The sequence below is a fragment of the Helianthus annuus genome, chromosome 17, assembly GCF_002127325.2.
Source record: "Helianthus annuus cultivar XRQ/B chromosome 17, HanXRQr2.0-SUNRISE, whole genome shotgun sequence".
Classification (NCBI taxonomy): domain Eukaryota; kingdom Viridiplantae; phylum Streptophyta; class Magnoliopsida; order Asterales; family Asteraceae; genus Helianthus; species Helianthus annuus.
Genome location: NC_035449.2, coordinates 194744252 through 194767091, shown reverse-complemented (window position 1 = coordinate 194767091; position 22840 = coordinate 194744252). Strand labels below are relative to the sequence as shown.

At 33.5% G+C, this 22840-nt stretch overlaps 2 protein-coding genes and 1 non-coding gene across 4 annotated transcripts; 2 read left to right on the top strand and 1 right to left on the bottom strand.

Moving 5' to 3' along the window:
- The first annotated feature begins 7962 nt into the window (after positions 1-7962).
- Positions 7963-8034, top strand: TRNAD-GUC. Its single transcript has one exon. It is a non-coding gene; the product is annotated as a tRNA-Asp (tRNA).
- A 90-nt stretch (positions 8035-8124) lies between these two features.
- On the top strand, positions 8125-20029 carry LOC110921417. Its single transcript, XM_022165737.2, has 13 exons — positions 8125-8349; positions 9999-10106; positions 10200-10334; positions 11874-12377; positions 13014-13158; positions 13578-13871; positions 14533-15230; positions 16001-16086; positions 16180-16398; positions 16934-17062; positions 17867-18232; positions 19506-19621; positions 19756-20029. The coding sequence occupies exons 1-13, from the start codon at positions 8242-8244 to the stop codon at positions 19875-19877; spliced, it is 3030 nt and encodes a 1009-aa protein (XP_022021429.1). The 5' UTR covers positions 8125-8241; the 3' UTR covers positions 19878-20029.
- A 375-nt stretch (positions 20030-20404) lies between these two features.
- LOC110922925 (probable 6-phosphogluconolactonase 1) lies at positions 20405-22405 on the bottom strand. 2 transcript variants are annotated; one of them, XM_022167115.2, is made up of 4 exons: positions 22307-22405; positions 22003-22187; positions 21201-21336; positions 20405-20964 (listed from the first exon to the last, which is right to left on the bottom strand). In XM_022167115.2, the coding sequence occupies exons 2-4, from the start codon at positions 22176-22178 to the stop codon at positions 20482-20484; spliced, it is 795 nt and encodes a 264-aa protein (XP_022022807.1). In that variant the 5' UTR covers positions 22179-22187; positions 22307-22405; the 3' UTR covers positions 20405-20481. The 2 variants fall into 2 exon arrangements, with proteins under 2 accessions (XP_022022807.1, XP_022022805.1); XM_022167113.2 differs by lacking the exon at positions 22307-22405 and having other exon boundaries at positions 22003-22244.
- Between the last annotated feature and the right edge of the window lie 435 nt (positions 22406-22840).

Sequence of the window (22840 nt, the reverse complement as noted above, 5' to 3'; positions counted from 1 at the left end):
ACTAGCAGTTAACATGTCATATACTATTTATCCATCTATTCGAAACCAATACTGAAATAATGTTAATTGATTTATGTTATCTTATTTTTAAAATTTGGTTTTTAAATGTATATTTTTTAATAAGTTAATATATTTTAGAAAAATTTCATCTATCTCAAACCAATAATGAAACAATACATATATAGATTTTGAGAATATTTATATGTTTTTTTTTCAAAAAAAAAAAAGGTGTTAAACAGTATTTGAACTTATGTTGTTATATAATATAAAAGTATGATACTTAAATTGATTTATTTACTAATTTACAATCAATTTTAGCTAATATGGAAACCAATTTTGGTAGACTAATAATTTTGATGAATGTTGTATGTTTTATTTGATCATAATCTTTATATATAGGATCTTAAAAAATTTAAAATTACGGTAATTTTCATTCTTTTATAATATAGATATCGAATTTTTAATAATTACAAATAATAGTTAATTTTGTAAAGTCAACCCTTTTTAGTTGATGTTAATATTTATTTGACGTTTTCAAAATTCAAAAGTATAGATGGCTTAAAGATGTTAATATTTAGACAGTGATGAGAACATTACTAATAAAATTACCAATGTAGTCTACAAAGAGATATTCTGAAATTTATACTTTCAATATTTTAATATTAATTTCCAACTTTTCTTTTTCTTCATTGATTTTTTTATGGAATTCATCTTTACTGTTTACTTCAAGATTTAAGGTTACATTAAATTTTTTGTAAATATGAGTTAGAACTTATATAATAAATGCAAATCACATTTAAACAACCATATCTTAATTTGTAAATATATATATTTAAACATCGATAATCAACAAGCATTTATAGTCGATACCATTGTTAGTTATATTCAAAAATATGGTATCTGTCATGATAATATACCACTAATTGTTTTCAAGCTTAAACTACCAACGACGAAAATTGAACATGATAAGAGGAGAACGTGCATGTCCTAAAAAGACACATAAAATCAGTAGCACAAAAGACTCATGATTGGGTGTTTCAGATGAACGTTTAAAGAATATAACATTGTCTAAAATCGAAAACTATGTTATTCGTAATGGATCCAGCTTGCATAGATTCTCACCAATGCCTGTTCCTGACGAAAATTCCACAATATATGAGACCAACAGTCTGATAAACGAGGAGCTTTCATGGGAAATGGATGAAGTTAGGGCTGAGTTCAATAAGCTTCATAATTCTTTAAATGATGATCAAAGAGCAGTGTATAACCAGATAACATATAGCTGTTGTTGTCACGAGGTTGTACCACCCATTCAAGATTCCATATTCCAATTAATCTTACTGAAGATTCCGTTTGCCATATTAAGCCTAATTCTGAAATTGCTATTCTTCTAAACGAAGCCAAGATGATTATTTAGGATGAAGCACCGATGGTACACAAACATGCTTTTGAGGCTCTTGACCATACATTGAAAGATGTTTTGAGTGTCTCTGATTCATGAAATTATGAACTTCCATTTGGTGGAAAGGCTATTGTATTTGGTGGTGACTTTAGGCAAATCCTACCAGTTGTACAAAATGGAAGCAGGCAAGACATCGTACACGCCTCTTTATGTTCATCTTACATATGGTCGAGTTTCAAGGTGTTAAATTTGACAACGAACATGTGTTTGTCTGTTGGATCGAGTAGCTCAAACATCGAGGAGATAAAAGAATTTGGTAAATGGCTTCTCGAGATCGGCGAAGGCAATGTTGGTGATTCTAATGATTGTAATTCAAGTATTGAAAGGTGGATTAGCAAGTCTTTATGTGGGTGATAGGTTTTGGAATGTGAGGATGGATGTGTTGTCTAACAATTGTGCTTTCACTGATGGATGATCTAAGTTTATTAGTGATCTTTTATTAGATACCCGGTGTAATTTTATTTTTCAATGACTGGATATGAGACTTTTGAGTTGTCGGTTTTTGATCATGAAACTGGTATTAAAATGTATTTCACGAAGGTGGACGTTGTTGTGTTGGATGATCCTATTTACGGTGATGACGGATTTGATCTACTCCTTGCGGTTAGTGTTATTACGCTTATAGTTAAATATTTATCTAATACGAACTTATTGGTTAATGTTCAATTTAAGAATGTCTAAATTTTTGAATATTATGTTTTTTAGTGGGAACACAAAGATAAGGTGTTTACATATGAAAGTGATGTTGATGAAGATGTTGTTGGTGACTATATGCGGCTTTCATCTTCCTGTGATTTCTATCGGTCTCATGTAAGTGTTCACAACATTCCTTATATATTATATAACGGTTTTAATTAGTTGGTTGTATATTTATATGCTTATTATTCACTTTTATGTAGAATGACCCAAAAGGGAAGGCCAAGATTGTATTTGGTCACGAGACTGTATCTCCAATGGTGTTTGTTATATACTAACTTAATTTAATACTTATTTTCAATACCCAAAAGGGAAGGCCAAGATTGTTTTCCATATTTTTTTATATCAAAAAAATTATTTTCTCTATACTAACTTACTAACTGACTTTACAAATATATAATCCTTTTAATGAATAAATATATTTTTCATTTTAATATGTTAATTTAATACTTATTTAATGTTTGTTTTCAATATTCAATGAATTTTATAAAACTTTATCGTGTCATTTATACGATTACATATACTGTTGACTTAAACTTTATACATCAACACTTTACATTTCTGTAAAAAATTTTCACTTATTGTTTACTTTCAATTATTTAGACTAAACCAAAGGGTCAGGTATCCAGATCCTTGACATCCACGTCTCATATGCCTTATGGTACACGTTCTCAGTTTCTGAAAGTTGATGATTGTATGGTCCTTCAGGAAATCAGCTTTGCTAAAAACAAACATGTAAGTATTCTACCATTAAATTATCTCTGATTATTTAAACAACCATGTATCGTATTGTTGTACACTTTTTTCTTATTAATATATTTTATATAACAAAAGTTTACATTTCTATATTATTTTTACACTTATTGTTTTAGGCTAAACCAAAGCGTAAGGCATTCAGTTCCTTGACTTCCAAAGCTCATGATGTTGACCGTAAATGCTCTACATCGAAAAAGTTCAAGAAAACTAATGTAATTGAGTTCACAAAGAAAGCAGGAAGCAGACTGGTAAACTTTATAATATGATTTTTTTTCCTTAAAATTTTATAATACAAGATACATAACTTATTAATGAATCAGATAATTAATCCTTTCGTTTTTTTTTTCTCAACCTTTATCGACTGATGTTTCAAGCCATCTGTGTCTTTCTATTGACAACTTGCACAATGTTACAGTTCATAACGAAAAATTTGAACTCACTAAGTTGTGCACTAGAGCCGAGAAGTCTGGGAAGGGGTTCAGGTATGGCTTTAAAAAGTGGCCAGCTTTCTTGAAATTGAATCACATCAAGTTCGGCGCCACTCTTTTCTTTTCGTAAGTCAAATCTTCTCAGCATTTGATGTTGACGAAAGTCGTACACAAGATCACAAAGAAAAGACGCCGTGCCTGAATGTTGGTTATTATGTTTATGTTAGATGGTTAAGCATGAATATTAAATATGGTTTTTGGTTGGTTTGTTTTGTTACTTGGGGATAGTACGGATGGTTGGTTAGTAATATATTTTGGTAGTATGTATATGTTGGTTATATGCTGATGATGTGGTTAGTGTGTTTCATTTACCTTTTGAACAAATAGTAAGTAAACAACACCCTATTGTATGAAAGTTGATACTTTAGTCTTAGTGTTCCTGTTAATGGATAACACAACTTTGACATTATTTACTGTCAAAACTTGGTTGTTAATTGTTTCGACGTCAAATGCAGTTTTTGTTATCATATAGATTTATCTCATTAGCCATACACGCAGTTTTTGGTAAATGGCTTATTGAGCTCGGCTCCACTCTTTTCTTTTCTTTACGTACGTCAAGTCTTCTCAGCGTTTGATGTTGACCAAAGTCGTACCCAAGATCACAAAGAAAAGAGGCGGTTCGTGAATGTTGGTTATTATGTTTATTTTAGATGGTTAAGCATGAATATTAAATGTGGTTTTATGGTTGGTTTGTTTTGAAACTTTGGGATAGTACTGATGGTTTGTTAGACAAGTATTTTCTAATATGTATATGTTGTTGATATGCTTATGATGTGGTTAGTGTGAAATGCAATTTTTGTTACCATATAACCTAAATAATAAATAAATTAATAAATAAAAAGTAAATATATTGTCGATTTTGAAAGTTTTATCTAATTTTTAAAATTAATTAACATTTGACTTTTATCATCATTCTTCAAGAATGGTTTTATTTTTCGTATTGATATGATATTTTTGGAATGTTCCACATAATTGTAATAAATTACAAGGAAACAATTATAATTGATTTCTATTAATACATATTTGGAAATATGTATCGTTAGTTATTATATAAATTTTTACAAGATTTGTAATAACATTGCTTTGTTCTATCTTAGTATATGTCACCTGTTTATATATATATTATGCAATTCGGTTTTCTATATGATAACCAAACAGTTTTTTATATATCTAAGTTTTTCGAATCAAAATCAAGTTACCTGTTCTTGATCATGAAGCAAATCTACAAGGTACGTTTCTTACATTATGTATGTTTATGAAACCGAATGTTTATGAAACCTATTAATGTATTACAAACTGTTATTATAACATCTCCATCACATTTTTGTTTATGTAACTAATCAGCATGGATTGTAACATGTTTTTATACTAATAAGCTTATATTATCACATGGTTGATAAGGATTCGTTATGTGTTTTTAGTTGATTTTATTTCATATATGTTTTAAAAAAAATAATCAGCATATATTATAACTAAAATTGATAATTAATTTAATTAATTTGAAAATTCATAATAGATAATCTTAATTGTTTTGTTTACGTTACATGTGTTTGTAGGTTTTTAATATGGCTGAAAGTTCTTCAAGGTATTTTTTTCTTTTTAATGTTATCATTTGTTGCGAATAATACCATTAACAAGTTATATTTTATTAATATCTTATTTTTTCAATCAGTATTAGAGAACCACTCTTTTGTAGACACATGAATGTAGTGGACGAACTTTTACTGGTTTTTTCTAAATTCAGACATTAATTATACTTTTTTTGTTGTTATCATGAAATACAATTTAAAGTTATGTTATGGTTTATAAATTAGAAATATAATTATAACTTATTTTGGATTCGTTGCTTTATCAGGCCATTCCTTCAGACGCTGCATCCAAATTGTGGGGTAACAATAAAGCACCTACAAATGTTGTGATACAAAGTCCAGATGGTCGAACATTTAATGTTTAAGCGAAGCCAAAGGAAACATTTCTTTTTCCATGGTTGGTCAAATGTTGTAAAACATTTACATCTGAAAAAAGGTTGTTTGGTGCTCTTCAATCCTGTCGAGTTTTCTACATTCAAAATAACACATTTCATTGATGGTGTGATTCAAAGCTCTTTCTGGACATCGCTGTTATCTACAACATGTAACTTTATTGTAAGATTATTTTTTACTTTCATTTTATTTATGTTAATATATTTACTTTTTATGAACTGATTACAAAACTAACTTTTTTATTATTTTTGTTATTATTTCTACAGGTCATTCCCGAGTCCATTCTGCCCAACTATTATGATTATACATCAAATCATATAATTTCCATTATAGATATAGGCAACAAAATCTTTCACGTCAAGATTGAAACCCTTGATGGTAAAGTCGGTTTCTCCATTGGTATTGATGTAATTGTTAATCTGTTTCAATTGGAGGTTGGTTGTTATTTAATATTTACAAGAGGTTTTGGAAATTATTTTCATTTAAAAATTATTGGAAAAAATGGTGTTGAAATTAATTTTGCTGATGTAGATGTTGATGAGCTAACTATACATTTGCTTGCTTCTTTTTATATTTAATTACTATATTGTTATTCTAATAAATGTTATATGTGATTTTCAGCATGTAGTTGCACCTATTGATGCAGTTGAAGAGCCAACTGTTGATGAACAAGAAGATGGTCGTGTTTATAAGTTTGTTCGTACGGTTTCTAAAGATTTTGTAAGTTTTAATATTATTCTTCGAACTACTTATATTAAAAATTACATTTTTATTCACATAAAAGTACATTGTTATTTTTATATTCTTCTTCTTATTAATTTTATTTTAAAAACAATACAATAACTGCCTGATAATGTTTCAAGGATGGCTAAACTTGATTTTGATTTAAAACCTATGACCGCCAGACTTCTGCATTTGACTGAGCAAGAAGAGTTTACCAATCGTACCAGACGTGAAAAGAGAGGAGAAGGTTTTCGTTATGCGTTATGCAAATGGTCGAGATTCATGAAACGTGCTCGCATTAACGAGGGTGATACGGTTCACTTTTCTTTTGATGAAACTCATCAAGTCTTGAATGTTGAATTCATTGTACCTCCAAAAAGGAGTACTGATTAGTTGTTTTACATTTAGGTTTTCGATAATTGGTTTTCATATGATATACATTTACTTTGTTATCGTTAATAGTTTTTAACAATGTTTAATGGTTTTGAATTTTAAGTTATTACATCTTATCATATGTTAGTTTACTATTAGTGTTTCTTTTAATGGATAACACAATTTTCACATTATTCACTGTTCAAACTTTATCGATAATTGTTTTGACTTACAATGCAGTTTTTTTTATGATATCCATTCATATAATCAGCCACAGACCGTTTTATCATTTATTCATACACTCTATTCATCATACAATTTATCATTTATTAATATATATGTATATATTTATTTGTTTAGAAAGATAGATTAACAACCCGTGAGTATTCACGGGTTATAACCTCAGAGATTTCAAAAAACGACCTCGGATCACGTGACCAGTTCCATGAGAATTCTCCTCCATTAGCATTAGAAATAACCCGGTCCGCCACAACACACTTTTTATTAGCTTCTAATTTAAATAAATTCGCATAAATGTCTTTGAGAGCTTCATTATGAATCCATGGACCGATCCAGAAAGAAATATTATGACCATTTCACACTTCTCCTTTAAAATTTTCCGGAGCGTCGTATCATCAATAACGGTATACACACTTGTTATTAATCAAATAATTAATTTAAATGAACTTTTTAATTAGTATGAGAATATTGATATACCGAATGATATACACATTAGATGGACTAATAAATCTACATATTGAGAAAATGTATCTTATATACATATAGATATACGATGGCCTCAACAAGTCGAGGGGCAAACCATAAGACCATAACATTTAAAAACTAGATTCTTAAGGAACTTGACGAGCTTCACACTAAAGTGACTATTAATCTAACTTTTCACACCTAGAGTATTTCTATTACTTTAACCAAACCATACAAACAATTTCCATAAAACACTTCAAATTACATAACTTTATTAGATAGTAAGAACTTTACTATCCCAAACACTAAAGTCTTATAAACCAGTTAAGATTAGTGCTGCAAATGAGCTAAGCCTGAGCCTAAAATAAAGCTAGTTAATTTATCGAGCCCGAGCCCGACATGTGAAGCACATCAGGCTCGTCGAGTCAAGCCTTAGCATAACCGAGCCAAGCCAAGCCGAGATTATCTAAACTTGTTTACAAGCCAAGCCCAAACCTAAAAATAAGCTAGTTTAGTAAATGAGCCCGAGCTCGAGCTTCACTTACCGAGCTTACGAGCATAAAAAGTCTATTATTTATATTATTTTAATTCAATATATTAATTAATAGATAATAAACGAGCTGAGCTCGAGCTTTCATAAGTTAACCGAGCTCAAGCTCAAGCTCGGGCTCGGGCTCAGCTGGTTAGCACCCTAACTAAAATGTCATTAGTAAACTAAACTACCAATTAGAAATCATAATACCTATTTATTAATCAAATTCAGAACCTATAACATCAAGTCGTTGTAGTATAGTGGTAAGTATTCCCGCCTGTCACGCGGGTGACCCGGGTTCGATCCCCGGCAACGGCGTTTTGGTTTTTCCTAATTTTTCCACGTGTCACCTTTTCACTAATTTGGAGCGAAATACCACCACTATATTTTACCTTCTAATTTCCTTTTTCCCGCCACAATTTCACACTCATCCCTTTCTCCCCCAAAATCTCTCTCTCTCTCTCTCTCTCTCACACACACACACACACACACGCAGTAATACACACACACACGCAGTCAGCTTCGATGAAGGAGCAGATTATCGCCGATGAGAAATCGGACGGTCTGGATATCGTTTCAATCGGAAAGTTATACGAAGGTGCATGGGAGAAGAAGTATTGGAGTTCATCTAGGGTTTGTTAATTCACTTTTTTTACCGATTTATCTTATAATTCACACTATCTGTAGTTCTGTATGTTGATTTTAATATTCGTATTATTCATATTCGAAGCTGTTATTGTTGGATTATGATATGGAGTGATTTTGTTTTTTTTGCCCTAAGGTAGAGTCCGATGCAAATGTGAATTAGGTTGGAGAAATGCTGGCGGATTATCGGTAGATTTAGTATTTTGATTGAAATAACAGTTTATATTTTGAATTATTCGTATCAGATTGGACAGTTTTGTAAGGAATTATCGCTCGGTATAATTTGTTCGGTTGTGAACCGATTTGCGATGCAGGATCTAGGTTTGATGACACATATATGTATTGAATATTTAAGTGTTTTTGTATTAGTCTAAAGTATATAGTCTGATTTATTTCTGATATACTAATAAGGATAGTTAATGAAGCTATAGTGTGGATATGATGAAGTTAAACTTGTGAAAAGTTTGTGATGCAAGTTGATGTTTGCTGCAAAAGAAAATTATGCCATAGCTAGTATGTAAAGAACTCATGTAGTTACACTGCAAAACTTGTGTCACTTGTTTTTTATGCTGTTAGTATCCACGTTAGGTGGTTCTTTTAGCGTCGAGCTTAGAAAGATGGTCGACCATGGTACTGAGGGCGTGTGACTTACTATTAGAGTGAACTTTCATGGAATTATAGTTTTAAATAACTTATTGGTAATTTATTTTATTTGTTTGGATGTGACCAAATCGTAATGCAGGAACTAGGTTTGATGATGACACATATATGTATTGGATATCCAAGTGTTTTCATATCAGTCCATAGTGAATAGTCTGATTTATTTCTATTATGCTAACAAGGATAGTAAATTAGTAATTAAGCTATACTGCTGGATATGATGAGTTGAAACTTGTGAAAGTTTGTGATGCAATGTGATATTTGCTGCAAAAGAGAATTAGGTCATGGCTAGTATACGAAAAGTTATGTAGTTACATTGCAATGCTTGTGTCACTTGTATTTTATTTATGCTATTAATATTCAACTTCGTTGGTTCACTTGACTTACTATCCAGTGAACTTATTGGTGGATTATTATTTGGAGATTATATTTTCTAACTATTAGGGGGGTAGGGGTGGTCATCACTTGTACAAATTCCATCACTCACAACTTCCAATCAAGTTCCGCCATGTCATCAACCATTATTCCATCACTCACAACTTTTTTTAGTGGAAATGCCCATTACTCACCACCACACCCAACAATTTCCCCCCCAACCAACAATTTCCCTCACAACAATCAAAACATCACGCGTTAAAAATACCACGCGTTATAAAATTTTACGCGTGATAAAGTGATGTGGCGGTGGTGTTTTGTAATTTTCCACGCGTTGTATAATTTCATCACGGGGATTTTCCCCTCCACCCCGGGTCCCCTTAGAGCACATAGTGCATTCATCTTTAAAGGTTACCTTTGCAAATAAACTTGTATTAAATATATCAGAGTAGCTAAACCAAGTGCAATATCAGGAAATATAATATGAATGAACCAAACTAGTTAGTTTCACAGGGAAAAGTGTTGTATATTTTCAAATTGTTTCTGCTAGATGTTAGAGTCCTGGTAGATGGCGTATATTTATTATTCTCTTATATTTTCAGGGTAAAGACAGGTATCCATATCCAGTTGGATATGTAGCACTTCGGGCGAATAACGGGAATACCTACAAGATGGCAATCTTTGAGGGACTTAAAGGACCTGAATTTGTGGTGCGTGTATTACTCTAACAATTTTAAGACTTTTGGTTGCATTCATTACTACAATGTAACAAAAATAAAAATATAAATAAGATAACTTTTCAGATTAGTTCCACGGACGGGCAATCTTGTTCTGGTCAAACTCCAGATATTGCATGGGAGGGCTTTCAAAAGAAGAGCAGTGTCCGCATAAAGTTTAAACGAGGAAAGAGATTTTCGTGCAAGATAGATGGTGCGGAGGTATTTATTTTGGCTTCATTCAAGTATGTTTATAATATGTTTTAATTTGTTATAATTCAGGGAGGATTATTACTGATCACATAAGCATACGTCTTGTTTCTTTAATTTGTTAGGTTTAAGTTAAATCTAGTGATATTCATTTTAATAGCTTAACTGGATTTGTTATATAGCTGAAGTTGCATTCACATTGTTGGTTCTTCTAAGTTCAAATGTCATGATGCTTGGTAGGTAAAATTGTAATAACAATACAAGGCTTATGGTATCTTGTTATATTAGGGTCTAGTGTTCTTATCCAATAGTTCAGTGTCATCTCTATCTTAAATCCAGGAATATGCAATATAAATACCAAAATAACAAAGAATAATTGGGTAAATGATATTCAGTTAATATGTTTAAGGCAAATCCAAGAGTTCAGTGTCATCTCTATCATAAGTTGGACACTTGGACTGTGTTAAAACAACCTGAAGATTATATGAACAAAGCATATACTAAAGTTAATATTATAAATATATACCAGTGTTAACTTTAAAGCGGAATTTCATTATCAAACGAAAGAAAACTGATCAAAAGAAATTCAAGAACACGGATGCTTTAGTGATGAAATTGGAACTGTAAACATACAAGAACGAAAGTGAATAGTTGAATACAATGGGATTGAATGAATTGAACTGAAATTATCTACAGAGATGATACCCAATTATAACCCTAAAACTAGCTTATAATGACTCTCAACCATAGTTATTAAAGGCGTTAGGCGCACTCAAGGCGCATAGGTCTCGCCTGGGGCCTAGCCGCAAGGCGCAAAAAAAGCGTGGGCCTGAGAAAAAAAAAAGTGCACAGCCAAAAAAACTTGAAACATTTTTATATAATAGAAAATTAATACGATTCTTCAAATAAAATAAAACTAAAGCTATCATATAACATTTTATATCGTCTTTTTAGTACCAAAAGTTATAAATGCTAGTTTATTAGTGTTGAAAAATAGTTTTCGTTAGATAAAATAGAAATCTAGCTGGAATCTTGCCAGAATTTAGAGAATTTGGCCGGAAGCTGTCCAGAATCTAGGAATCTCGCTGGAATATGCGCATGAACCATCACCTGGAGAATTAAAGCGCAATTGCCTTGACTTAAGGCGCAATTGCCTCGCCTTGCTAGGAAATTGGGCCTAGGCACAAGAGGCGATGGCTTTTAACAACTATGCTCTCAACAACCTATCTTTCGTCTTGACATAACTGGCCCATGTACTTCTGTTTTTAGTTAAAACCTTTATCTTTCTATCACTTAACACTTTTGACCAAAACTCTATAACCATCAACATGTGTTGACTGACTAACTCTGTTGACGTTATAACGTTGACTATTGTTGACCATTTGATTTTCCTATCTCAATAATCAACAACCAGGATAACAATGTACGTGTCACTTCAGCCATTGTCAATTCTTTTTTTTTCCCTACTAGTATCTCAGTGCTAACTTTATTGTTCTTAATCAGTGAAAAAAGCATATATTGTTAAACACATTTTCATCCTTTCACATGCAGCTTTTTGGGTTCAAAAATCCACATGTCATGAGGTTACTGCGGGGTTTGAAGGCAAACGTCAGCCAAATCACACCGAAAGATTCGCCATCTTTGTCTTTTGGCAATGGACAGCCTGAAGGAACGCATGAACATCATACTAAACATCCTGATTTGCAAGTGAATTTGGTTAAAAGTCAGGGTAAAGAGAAAAAAAGTAACAAACGTAAAGAAAATAATGTGAAATCAGTTAGTGGGCCTGGACTTAAAAGAGAGCGACCTCCAGATTTGACACAAGGTGGTCATGTACCACATTGCAGGGGGACTTTTGAAGAGAATCATAACAAAGGGGTTCTTTCAAGTTCGTCAAGTTTAAATGAAAATAATACATCTCATCTAGTATCAACTGAAGAAGGGATGCAAGTTGATTCCGTTATTTTATCCGACCATCGTGAAAAAGAGAAATGTCTTTCTGTTCAAGAAGCAATCACTGAAGAAGGTGCCAAGTTGTTAAAAGGGCAGGAAAATGTAAGTCATTTTGGCTGTTCTTATCTAAATGGAAATTAGGAGTCTTTCAGTCTATATGAGCATGTTTAGTCATTTTCTTAATGCATAAGGCCACATGGGTATAATATTTGCTTAAAAAAGTAATCAAGTTGTTAAAAGTTATGAACATGTAAGCTGTGCAGTTAATATCGGTGATATATCACCGGTATGTTGGTTATCCGCCCCCATGTAAAATATCGGTACCGATTTTATTGGCGATATTGACCGATATATCACCGATTTTCTCGTTATCAGTACCTTTCTTCTTAGTTCCACCATTCGTCTTTCTTCTTATTGCTGCTATTAGTGTTTTACGTCTTAATTGTTAGTGTTAAATGTTAGTGTTGTAATGTAAGTCTTAATCAGTTCCTACTTGCTACAATTGTTAGTGTTTTGCAAGTTGCAAAAGGTTAATGGTAGGAGAGTATACTGAATTGTTAGTGTTAAATTGCTATATATATATATATAAATTCTGCCTGATATTAAAATTACCGGTATCCCACTGCGATAACCGATAGCAGCACATTTCTCTAACTTCTTTTTTTTGTATTTTTTTGGTGAATTATATTTAATTTCACCTGTAGCAAATTAATGTAGCATAGAAATGCTTTTTCACAGCATGACCTGTCGATGCTTAGCCGCACTCCAGGGTTCACTTCTTCAAAAACAGTAGACGTAAAGGGAGACCCACCACCTCAAAAAGAATCAAAGATGTTGGATGATGTGGACCTCTATGCACCGGATACTTTGGATATAACCTTAGGTATTTTATATAATATGCTAGCTATGTAATTTTTAGAGTAAAGTACACGGATGGTCCCTGTGGTTTAACAAAATTTTGGATTTGGTCCTTTGTTTCCCAAAAGTACACTGATGGTCCCTGTCGTTTGCACTTTTTAACACATTTACTCCCCAACCAACAAATCTAAAGATTTTAGCAGGTCCAGTTAGGGACTAATTGTGTTACAAATTACAAACCACAGGGACTGTCCATGTACTTTTAGAAAAAAGTTGGGGACTAAATGCGTTACAAAGTGCAAACCACAGGACCATCCACGTACTTTTAGAAAGGTAGGGACCAAATGCAAAATTTTGGTAAACCACAGGGACCATCGGTGTACTTTACTTTAATTTTTATCCTATTATTGGCTGTTGGTGTTTTGATTAAGTTATTATCTGCAGACAGTGCATGCAATTTGGAGGTGGAGATCCCCAAAGAAAGTACATGCACATTCAATGACAAGCTAAACTCTACCCAAATTTTAGTTTCCGAAAAATGTGTAACCGACTCTTATTCAGAAAAGAGTGATTCGGATCCAGTTGGACATGAGATATCCGACTCAATGATGGCATTACTACTTCCGCGAGCTCTTCCTCTGCTTAAGACTTTTTCAAGAAAGAAAAAGAAAAATATTGATGAAATGTTCCAGAAGAGAAGTAAGGAGGTTGACCAATATCCAAAAGATGAACCTCCAGGTTTAGTATAAACAATTGATGCGTTAAATTTGTTCACAAAAGCTGTAATATAGTTTTATTACCTAAAATGCGGTAAAAAATCGGATATTGGCCAAGGACCGATATTTGAGATATCAGTAGTTGCGGTGGGATATCGGTAATTTTAATTTCATGCAGAATTTATATATATGGCAATTTAACACTAACAATTCAGTATACTCTCCTACCATTAACAAATTAACCTTTTTCAACTTGCAAAACACTAACAATTGTAGCAACTAGCAAGTAGGAACTCATTAAGGCTTAAAACACTAAGATTTAACAATTAAGACTTAAAACACTAATAGCAGCAATAAAAAGAAAGACGAATGGTAGAACTAAGAAAAAAAGGTACTGATATAGGGAAAATCGGTGATTTTTCAGTCAATATCGCCGATAATATTGGTATTGATATTCTGACCAATATTTTGCACCGATATCTCACCAGGGGACCGATAACCGATGGTGATATATCGGTGATATATTGACGATATTAACTGCATGGTTTATTACAATAATTATATAAGTTGGTTACCCAAATAATAGTCGGACCAATTTCAGTTACATCTTTACGCAGTTACCTACTTTTTGTTTCTTCGGTTGTTATCTTACGCAAGCTCTTTTGATTTTTCTGAATTTGCAGCCAAATCTTCTGAGCATTTGGAAAAGCTCAGTGGTGAAGTTCACACACCAGACCAACCTTCTACCGTAAACTTTACATTGGAGAAGCAGAATGAAAGTGTGCTCATCGCAAGTACAAGTACGGATTCAGTTGTACCTGGTTTAGAAGATTCAACAACTGTTGCACCCGATAGTTTCGAGAATGGGCAGTTTGAAGTCGTGGATTGCTCAGTTCAAGATGCTGTTAAAGCTGATCAAAATACTTCCAGTATAGATTTATGCATCCGTGAAGGGCTCGATGACGAAGTAGAAGTTAGTGTTGGCAGTGTATCTTCTATGCTAACTGTTGATGCATCAGTTTCACCGCATCAAGAGGCAGATGGTTTGATTTCAGTTTTGCAGGGTCAAAGAAAAAATCAACATGACAAGACTAAAACGGTGCACAGTGGCGAGGAAGCTAAAGTGGTACGAAATGATGAGCTAGAGAATATCTTTGAACTTGTGGGTTGCTATATGCTTCCAACTCCAATTTCAATGACAAGGTTGAGAACAAAAGGGGATGAGGTGTTTGTATGTGTTTTATGTGGCTATTTGATGGAAAATGAAAGGACATTGTTCATTTACAAGGTGTCAGTTAAAGAAGAAACCAGAGGATGCCCTTCTTTTATTGGTCACACAAGAATTATTTCACTGACTTCAAGGAATGCATCTGGTAGACAAGTAAGTTAGAACATTCTGTTTTTGTAAGAGGTGGCAATTTTGATCTGTTGACATCAAAATGAGTCGTTCTGGGTTGTATTTTATCTCTGAGTCAAATGGGTAGAATTTAAAACTTGGGTAAAATGGAAACGGGTCAAGATTCACCCAAAGTGTTTTAAGATGCTTAAACCACCTAAACCGATTTAAAATTTTAGGTATCTATATTTAACTATATTGTTTATTTTCAGAACTAAAAAAGAATAGACTAAAAAATGTGGACAGGCTGACTTAATCTGACCCAACTCTTTTGAACATGTATTAAAAATGGTCCCTTTTGAGTAGAGGTGTTCAAAAAGCTCGAGGCTTGCTTGAAAAAAGCTCGTTTTGTTTTCGAGCAGCTCGTGGCTCAGCTCGATGGATCGACTTGATGGCTCGTATGTATATGTGTGTATATATATTTGAAATGTGTGTTAAATTTTTTTATTTTTGTTTTCTATGTTATCAATATTTGTAAAAACAATAATAAAAAAAAAATAACAAGCCGGCTCGATTGGGCTCGAGCTGGCTTGAAGTTTTAACGAGTTGAGCTCGAGCTCGACTTTTCAGCTTGAAAAAATAATCGAGCTGAGCCAAGCTAGTTTGTTTAAGTTCGAGCTTGAGCCCAGCCTGGCACAGCTCGATTACAGCTCTACTTTTGACCTGTTACTTACCCAACCTGCTGGACCCACTCATTTTGCAACTTCTAATTTTACAGTCCAGAAGCTCGTGTGTCTTATTTTCCCTTTCACCAGGTTCCTTTGGATAGAACTAGTTTACAGTTAACTCCAGACGGAAAATCCCTTGTTTTACTGAATAGCATTAAAGCTCCTTACTGCAGGTTCGCTACACAAATATATATATGTTGATCATATAAATTTTCAGCTTACTGTTTGTGCGATAACTGACAAATTATTTTTATTCATGTTCTTAGGGAGGGAAGTGTGAACTGTGGGTGTTCAATGTGTACTTCAGATTGCTTCGAGAACAATGCAGTAAAAATTGTGCAAGTAAAACTCGGCTATGTTCAAGTAGTATGCAAACTGCAAACAACTAACGATGTGTGCTGTATGTTAGTGTGTGAACCGAGTTATCTTGTTGCTTCTGAAGAGAGTGGGAAAATGAACTTATGGACCATGAACTCATCATGGAGGTTGTCGCTCATATTCACTTCTTTACATGTTTGCTATGCAGTTAATGCGGTAAAAATCGGATATCAGTCAAGGACCGATATTTGAGATATCGGTTATCACGGTGGGATATCGGTAATTTTAATATCATGCAAATTTAATATCTAACACTAAAAACTCAGTATCATCTCCTACCATTAACAAATTAACTTTTTGCAACATGCAAAACACTAACAATTGTAGCAAATAGGAACTGATTAAGACTTAAAACACTAACATTTAACACTAACAATTAATAATTAAGACTTAAAACACTAATAGCAGCAATAAGAAGAAAGGTACTGATGTCGGGAAAATCGGTGATGGTCAATATCTCGCCGATAATATTGGTACCTATATTCTGACCGATATTTTGCACCGATATCTCACCAGGGGACCGATATAGTGGCGATATTAACTGCATAGCATGTTTTTGGTTTAATTTTTTTTAGGCAAGACACGTACTACAAACATACAGTTAGCTTAATTTTGATTTGCATGTTTGTTTTTCTTTTTCAGTGCACCAACAGACCAGAGCTATTTGTCAACGTCTGATTGCATGCCTAATTGTATTGTTGAGATGAAGAGAATACCGAATTTTCCAGCTCTCATCATTGGTCACAGTGCATACGGGGATTTTTACTTGTGGTAATTTCTGGTTAATAATTAGCACATTCTTATACATTATAGCTTTATGCCTTTTTGCACTTCAAATAATCCTGCTTTGTTTTGTCACTTTATTAAACCAATTAAAAGCAATCTAGCATCAAGTCATCAAACAGTTGTAAGTAACATTCATATGTTTATTTTGTTTTTTTAAAAGGACATTTAACAAGCAGGATGAGCTCAAAACTAGTATATTTTTTACTATTTTCATATTTGATTTTCTGGGAAGAAAATACTTCAGGTGGTTATACTGTATTACCTTTAGTTATAAGAGTTAAATGTCATTTTCGTCCCTGAGGTTTGGTCACTTTTGCGACTTTCGTCCAAAGGTTTGTTTTTGTGCATCTGGATCCAAAAGGTTTGAAGTCTTGCCATTTTCACCCGACCCGTTAACTCCATCCATTTTTCTCCGTTAAATGAGGGGTATTTCTGTCTTTTTAGACATTTTTTATTAAAATAAAAACACTCACTATTAAGAAATAAAGATACACCTCTGTTGCCTTTCTAGTTATGACTTTTCTTTTAAACATTAACAAATAAGTAAAAGGACGAAAATACCCTTGACTTAACGTTAAAAAATAGATGGAATGAACGAGTCGGATGAAAATGGCAAGATTTTAAAATTTAAACCTTTTGGATCTAGATGCGGAAAAGCAAACCTTTGGACGGAAGTGGTCAAACCTCCTGGACGAAAATGGCATTTTACTCTATAAAATGAAAAAATATGAAACATTAGTTTCCAGAGTGGCATTTTCGTCACACATGAATTTTTTTCATACTGTACAGGGATTTAACAAGAAGAACCCTTGTGTCCAAGTTTTCAGCTCCAAGAACTTCATCTCAACCATTCATTCCGATCAGTTTATATAGGTATCCTACTCAAGCTTTATCCACCTCAGATGCTTGTAGGAAGAAGCAAGTAGAAGACATCATGGAAGAAACACAAAGGTGGTCTTTAGAAACCGACAACCATGATTCACTTCCAGTAAACGAAGAAGATCTTTCCGTTGTTCTTCTTGTCTCATTCGTCTCAGATTTTGATCTTTTTGATGAATATTCACGTAAAGATTCGGGTGTCAGTCCAGCTGGATCCTGGAGCCTAGCATTGTTGGCCAAAAATAAACTGGTTTCAGAAAATGCTTTGGATCCAAGGTAGACGTTTTTCCTTTTTCAATCAATTCTTATCAGCTAGAGATGGAAAAACTGAGGGGTGGGTTGGGTTAAAGGGTAGGGGTGCAAACGAGCTGAGTGGCTCAATAAAAAGCTTAAAATGAATCGAGCCTTATCGAACCCGAGCTGAGCTTGAGCCTAAAATAAAGCTCGTTTATTTATCAAGCTCGAGCCTGACGTGTGAAGCTTGTTATGCTCGCCGAGCTTTACCGAGCCTTAGTGTAACATTAGTTTTTGTTAACATTTATATTTATTTTATTAATTAGTAGATAATAAACGAGCCGGACTCGAGCTCTCATAAGTTAATCACCCTCAAGCTTTGGCTCTGCTCGTTTGCACCCCCGCCAGGCCATGTCGCGCACACCAGCACATACTTATTTGATTTGTTTATGATTAAAATGTGTTAGACAGACAATGATTACGGTGATATTTAAACTCAAAAAAAAAAAAAAATTAATTAAGAGGTTTAATGCATTTTTAATACTTTCAGTCAACTTTTGACCCGTTTGATCTTTTCCACCCATAATTTTGACCTATAAGAGAAACATATAACTCAAATCGACTCATTCACCTATAAATGGGTTGAAACGGCCATATCTAATATCAGCTAATGTCAAGTTGGCAATTGTCTTACAAAACATATATCTATACTCTATAGTCCATAGAGTTGGAAGTTTTTTTTTTTTTTTTTTTTTTTTTTTTTTTTTGAAAAAGCAATCACATGCAAGGTTAATATTTAGCTTGAAGTTATAAAACAGTTTTTTTTCTATCACTAGTTTATATTCTATATATGCTACCTGTATTCTGTGGAAGTCTCTAGAATTCTAGTTTTTACTTTTGGGTGTTATATATAAGTTAGCTTTAACCAACAAGACTACCTTTTCTGGAAAAAAGATGACAACATTCTGCTACTTAATATCTATCAGAAAACAAAACCTTTGTTGGTAAAAAACTACATTCTTTAATGTCAAAATTGGATATGGAAAGCACCAAGTATAAACTTCAAAAATATCGAGATTGACACATAAAAAAGTTAGATAAAGGAATGCACTATATGTTGGGTCAATTGAAGTCTAAGCTTCCCATTTACTTATAAAATGGGTTGATTTGGGTCGCGTTCTATCTCAAATGGGTTAAATCACAAATTTTGTCTACAAGGGGTTCATGTCAAATGGTCAAACCACAGGTTTCATTCTTCTTGGATGCAGATGTTTATTTTTGTCTATTAATCGAGATGTAATCCTGTGCTATGCAGTGCCACCATAGTTGGTGCATCATCAGGTTACGGAATCATAGGTACACGTGACGGTTCTCTTTACATCTGGGAATTATCCACTGGTACCAAGCTCGGTTATCTCAGCCATTGCGCAGGTATGCTTATAAGCGCCAATACTGTATTATATGCAACATTTTTTTCTGGAAATGATAAAATTGTAATATTTGGGAACTATAATACTCTGAAATTATTTATTCTGTTTTTGTTTGTTTCATGTTCGTAAAATAAGGAGCCACGGTGTCATGTTTGGCGGCTGATGACTCGGACTCTGGCGTTTTTGCAGTGACTGTTGACGGCAACCAGCTGCTGGTATATGCTCCTGTATCATTGGCAAATAAAAAACACGAGTAGACGAGGTTTTTTTTACCTCACAATTATGTTGTGTATAGTTCTCATTTGAAATACAGTATTTTGTATGTAGCAAAAGTAAAAGAAGAAAGATTTACATTGTTTACCTGCTATATCTAAAGTGGTTAAACGCGCGGGTTGATGGGTTGTGTTAATGGATCTAGGTTGAAACTACTAATTATACTGTACACGTCATGATGGGCTGGGTTGCGTTGCGTTGGGTTGTCAACATTTATAAATTAGTAGTTTAGGTAATTACGATTATATTTTTACGATTTAACATAGTATATTGTCATATAGCATTGGACGATCTATATGACACATGTCGTTCTATGGTTAGTCTACACTCTACAGTTAAAAATTTACTTGTTCCATGCTGTCCAGTTCTAAAGTTGTTGTGTTTGACCAAATTGACCCGTTTTGTTACAAGTATTGGCTCGTTCGATCTTTGATTGCTTTTATATAGTTATTTTTTTTCTAGTTTGATCTGTTTGACCGTTAGATATGATATATAATCAACCATTAATAGATAAATTATAACTATATTGTATATATAATATATTTCTCTACTAACAATCTCATAATTTTTTTTATCAAGACCACAAAACTAAGAAAACCTTGTGAGCTTTGAAGCAGCCTCAACATCCAAAAACCACACCAATTTCCCTACACTAGGTTGAATCATCCTAGCTGGCAAAACCGAGCATTCGGGATCCATGTCATCGATAGCCATGCGCACAGCCTCTGCTTTCACTCCGCCTGTTGCCACCATTATCACGTTTGCGGCAGAGTTGATTACCGGCAGGGTGAGGGTGATTCTTTCAGGCGGTGGTTTTGGTGCGTTGGCGATAAAGGTCACCCATTCGTTTTTTTCTTCAAGGACCGGGTGGTTAGGAAAAAGAGAGGCAACATGGCCATCTGCGCCCACTTCGAGAAGGATCAGGTCAAACTTGGGGCAGTCGCTGATGTTGGAAACGTTGACTACCCGTGTCTTGACTAGCTGGCGGATGACAAACTCGTACTCGCTTGCTGCTTCTTCTGCGGTGAGAGAATCATTGATGGAATATACATGGCTTGGAACAATAGGTAACTGCAAATGCAAGATACACGTTTGTTAAACGAGTTGTTCTACATTAGCGAGTCGAATCCTACAACAAAAAAATCACTAACTTACATAAAAGTGACGCTTAACTTATAAAACCCGACACCCGTTTGTTGATCATGTTTAGCTAAATATGTTTGTGGGTTTGATTGAAAACTGATCAGAATCTGTTTAGACTGGACTCAAATTTTGTATTAGGTTCATGTGGCGACGCGCCTATTTACCTTTGACAAAAGATTATCCTTGGCAAGCTTGTAGTTGCTATCAACATGATTTTTGGCCACAACACGTTCATCAGCCCAAAATATATACCATTTAGACCAATCAATCGTCTTCTTATAGGGAGCTTCACTGAGTTTCCTGTTTTGATTTTGGGTATTCAATAATGCATGATAATTAATATACACAATTGCTTCAAGTACGAGTGTTATCGGTCTCGTTCTATCTGTTTTGAATGGCTTTTTTTTTTTAAATCATTAACTTATGTTTAAAACTTTAAAATGATAAAATGCTTATGATTATAATAAAAGTACTAACTACCCCATTCGCGTTGCGGGGCGGAGTTCGTAAAACCATGCTAAGTAATAAGCAAACGGCAATCATGACCAGAAAAAAACAAAGACAGGAATTTATACTGTCACGTGATGTAAAACGTAGTCAAAAACAAACACAAACTTATAGCGCGGACTGACGAAAAATGTATACAAACTCGAATTTATACCGAGAAAGCTTTAACTTAAAACTCTCAAGAAAACAAAAACGCCAAAAGTTCAAGGACATAATTAGATCCATACAAACTTGAGAGACTAAAAAAATTTAAATAACCTTAATAAAAACACTAAAAGACAAAAGAAAAAAAAACACCGTTCACAAATTTTTGAGTATATACGTTTTCGACCCCCGGTTCTATAGAAATTTTTGGATATATACGTTTTCAACCCCCGTCAGAAATCTCAAGTTTTGCCACTGATTTTAACCAGCTCTGGGTTGAAACATAGGATTGAACTCGTGGAAGGCGTACCTTACCTCATCAAGCTAATGATCGATCCACCAGATATAGCAACGGCGAAAACTCCATGATCTTTGATCGATTCTTCGCATAATTCTTCTATCTGATCAGCCAAATCCGTGCTAAGTTCATCCAAACATTCATGAATCCTCACTTCCATTTTATCTTTGATCAACAACACTTGAGGAGCCATATTTTAAAGCTTCACAACAACAATAAAATGTAAACAATGTAAATAAAGCAAATAGCAAGAAGAACATGTTGCGTTACATTTGATCAAGTAATATGATTATATAATGTGTGTGAAGTGAAGAAGCTTACAAAGAAAACAAAAGGTGAATGAAGATGGTGATGATTCACGTAGAAACATACAAAAGAAATGGTACCAATTTTAGACGTTTATAATACCTCCAAAACAACTTGTATTTATCTGTGGGTTTTTGTATATATTATTCATAAAGAGATACGGTGTCAATGTATGTGATTTGTATATATTAATAATTAATAATAATAACTAGGTGGGTGATTCCCCGATCGCGTTGCGGGACGATGGCTAAATAATTCTCAACCTATTAAAAAAATAGCCGCAACGATGGCTAAATAATTCTCAACCCATTAAAAAAACAGTACTATAGTTTTGCTAGAAATAAAAAGTAAAAAAAGTGTTAGGCAGCTCTTTGACACGATTTTTAGCTGGGGGCAAAGTCATATTTTTATTTTTACTTGGGGAAAAAAATCAATTTTTTTTCCCAATGGTAAAATCCTAATTTTTAGCTAGGAGAAAACCATATTTTTATTTTGCATTGGGGGCAAAAAAGTAATTTTGAATTGAGGGTGATATCGTAATTTTGAACC

Coding starts and splice junctions, on each gene's coding strand:
- LOC110921417 (XM_022165737.2), top strand. CDS start 8,242: ATGAAGGAGCAGATTATCGCCGATGAGAAATCGGACGGTCTGGATATC. Junction 16,087..16,179: donor ATTAAAGCTCCTTACTGCAG/GTTCGCTACACA, acceptor TCATGTTCTTAG/GGAGGGAAGTGTGAACTGTG. Junction 19,622..19,755: donor TTATCTCAGCCATTGCGCAG/GTATGCTTATAA, acceptor TCGTAAAATAAG/GAGCCACGGTGTCATGTTTG.
- LOC110922925 (XM_022167115.2), bottom strand. CDS start 22,178: ATGGCTCCTCAAGTGTTGTTGATCAAAGATAAAATGGAAGTGAGGATT. Junction 21,337..22,002: donor TCGATCATTAGCTTGATGAG/GTAAGGTACGCC, acceptor AAATCAAAACAG/GAAACTCAGTGAAGCTCCCT. Junction 20,965..21,200: donor AGGATAATCTTTTGTCAAAG/GTAAATAGGCGC, acceptor TTGCATTTGCAG/TTACCTATTGTTCCAAGCCA.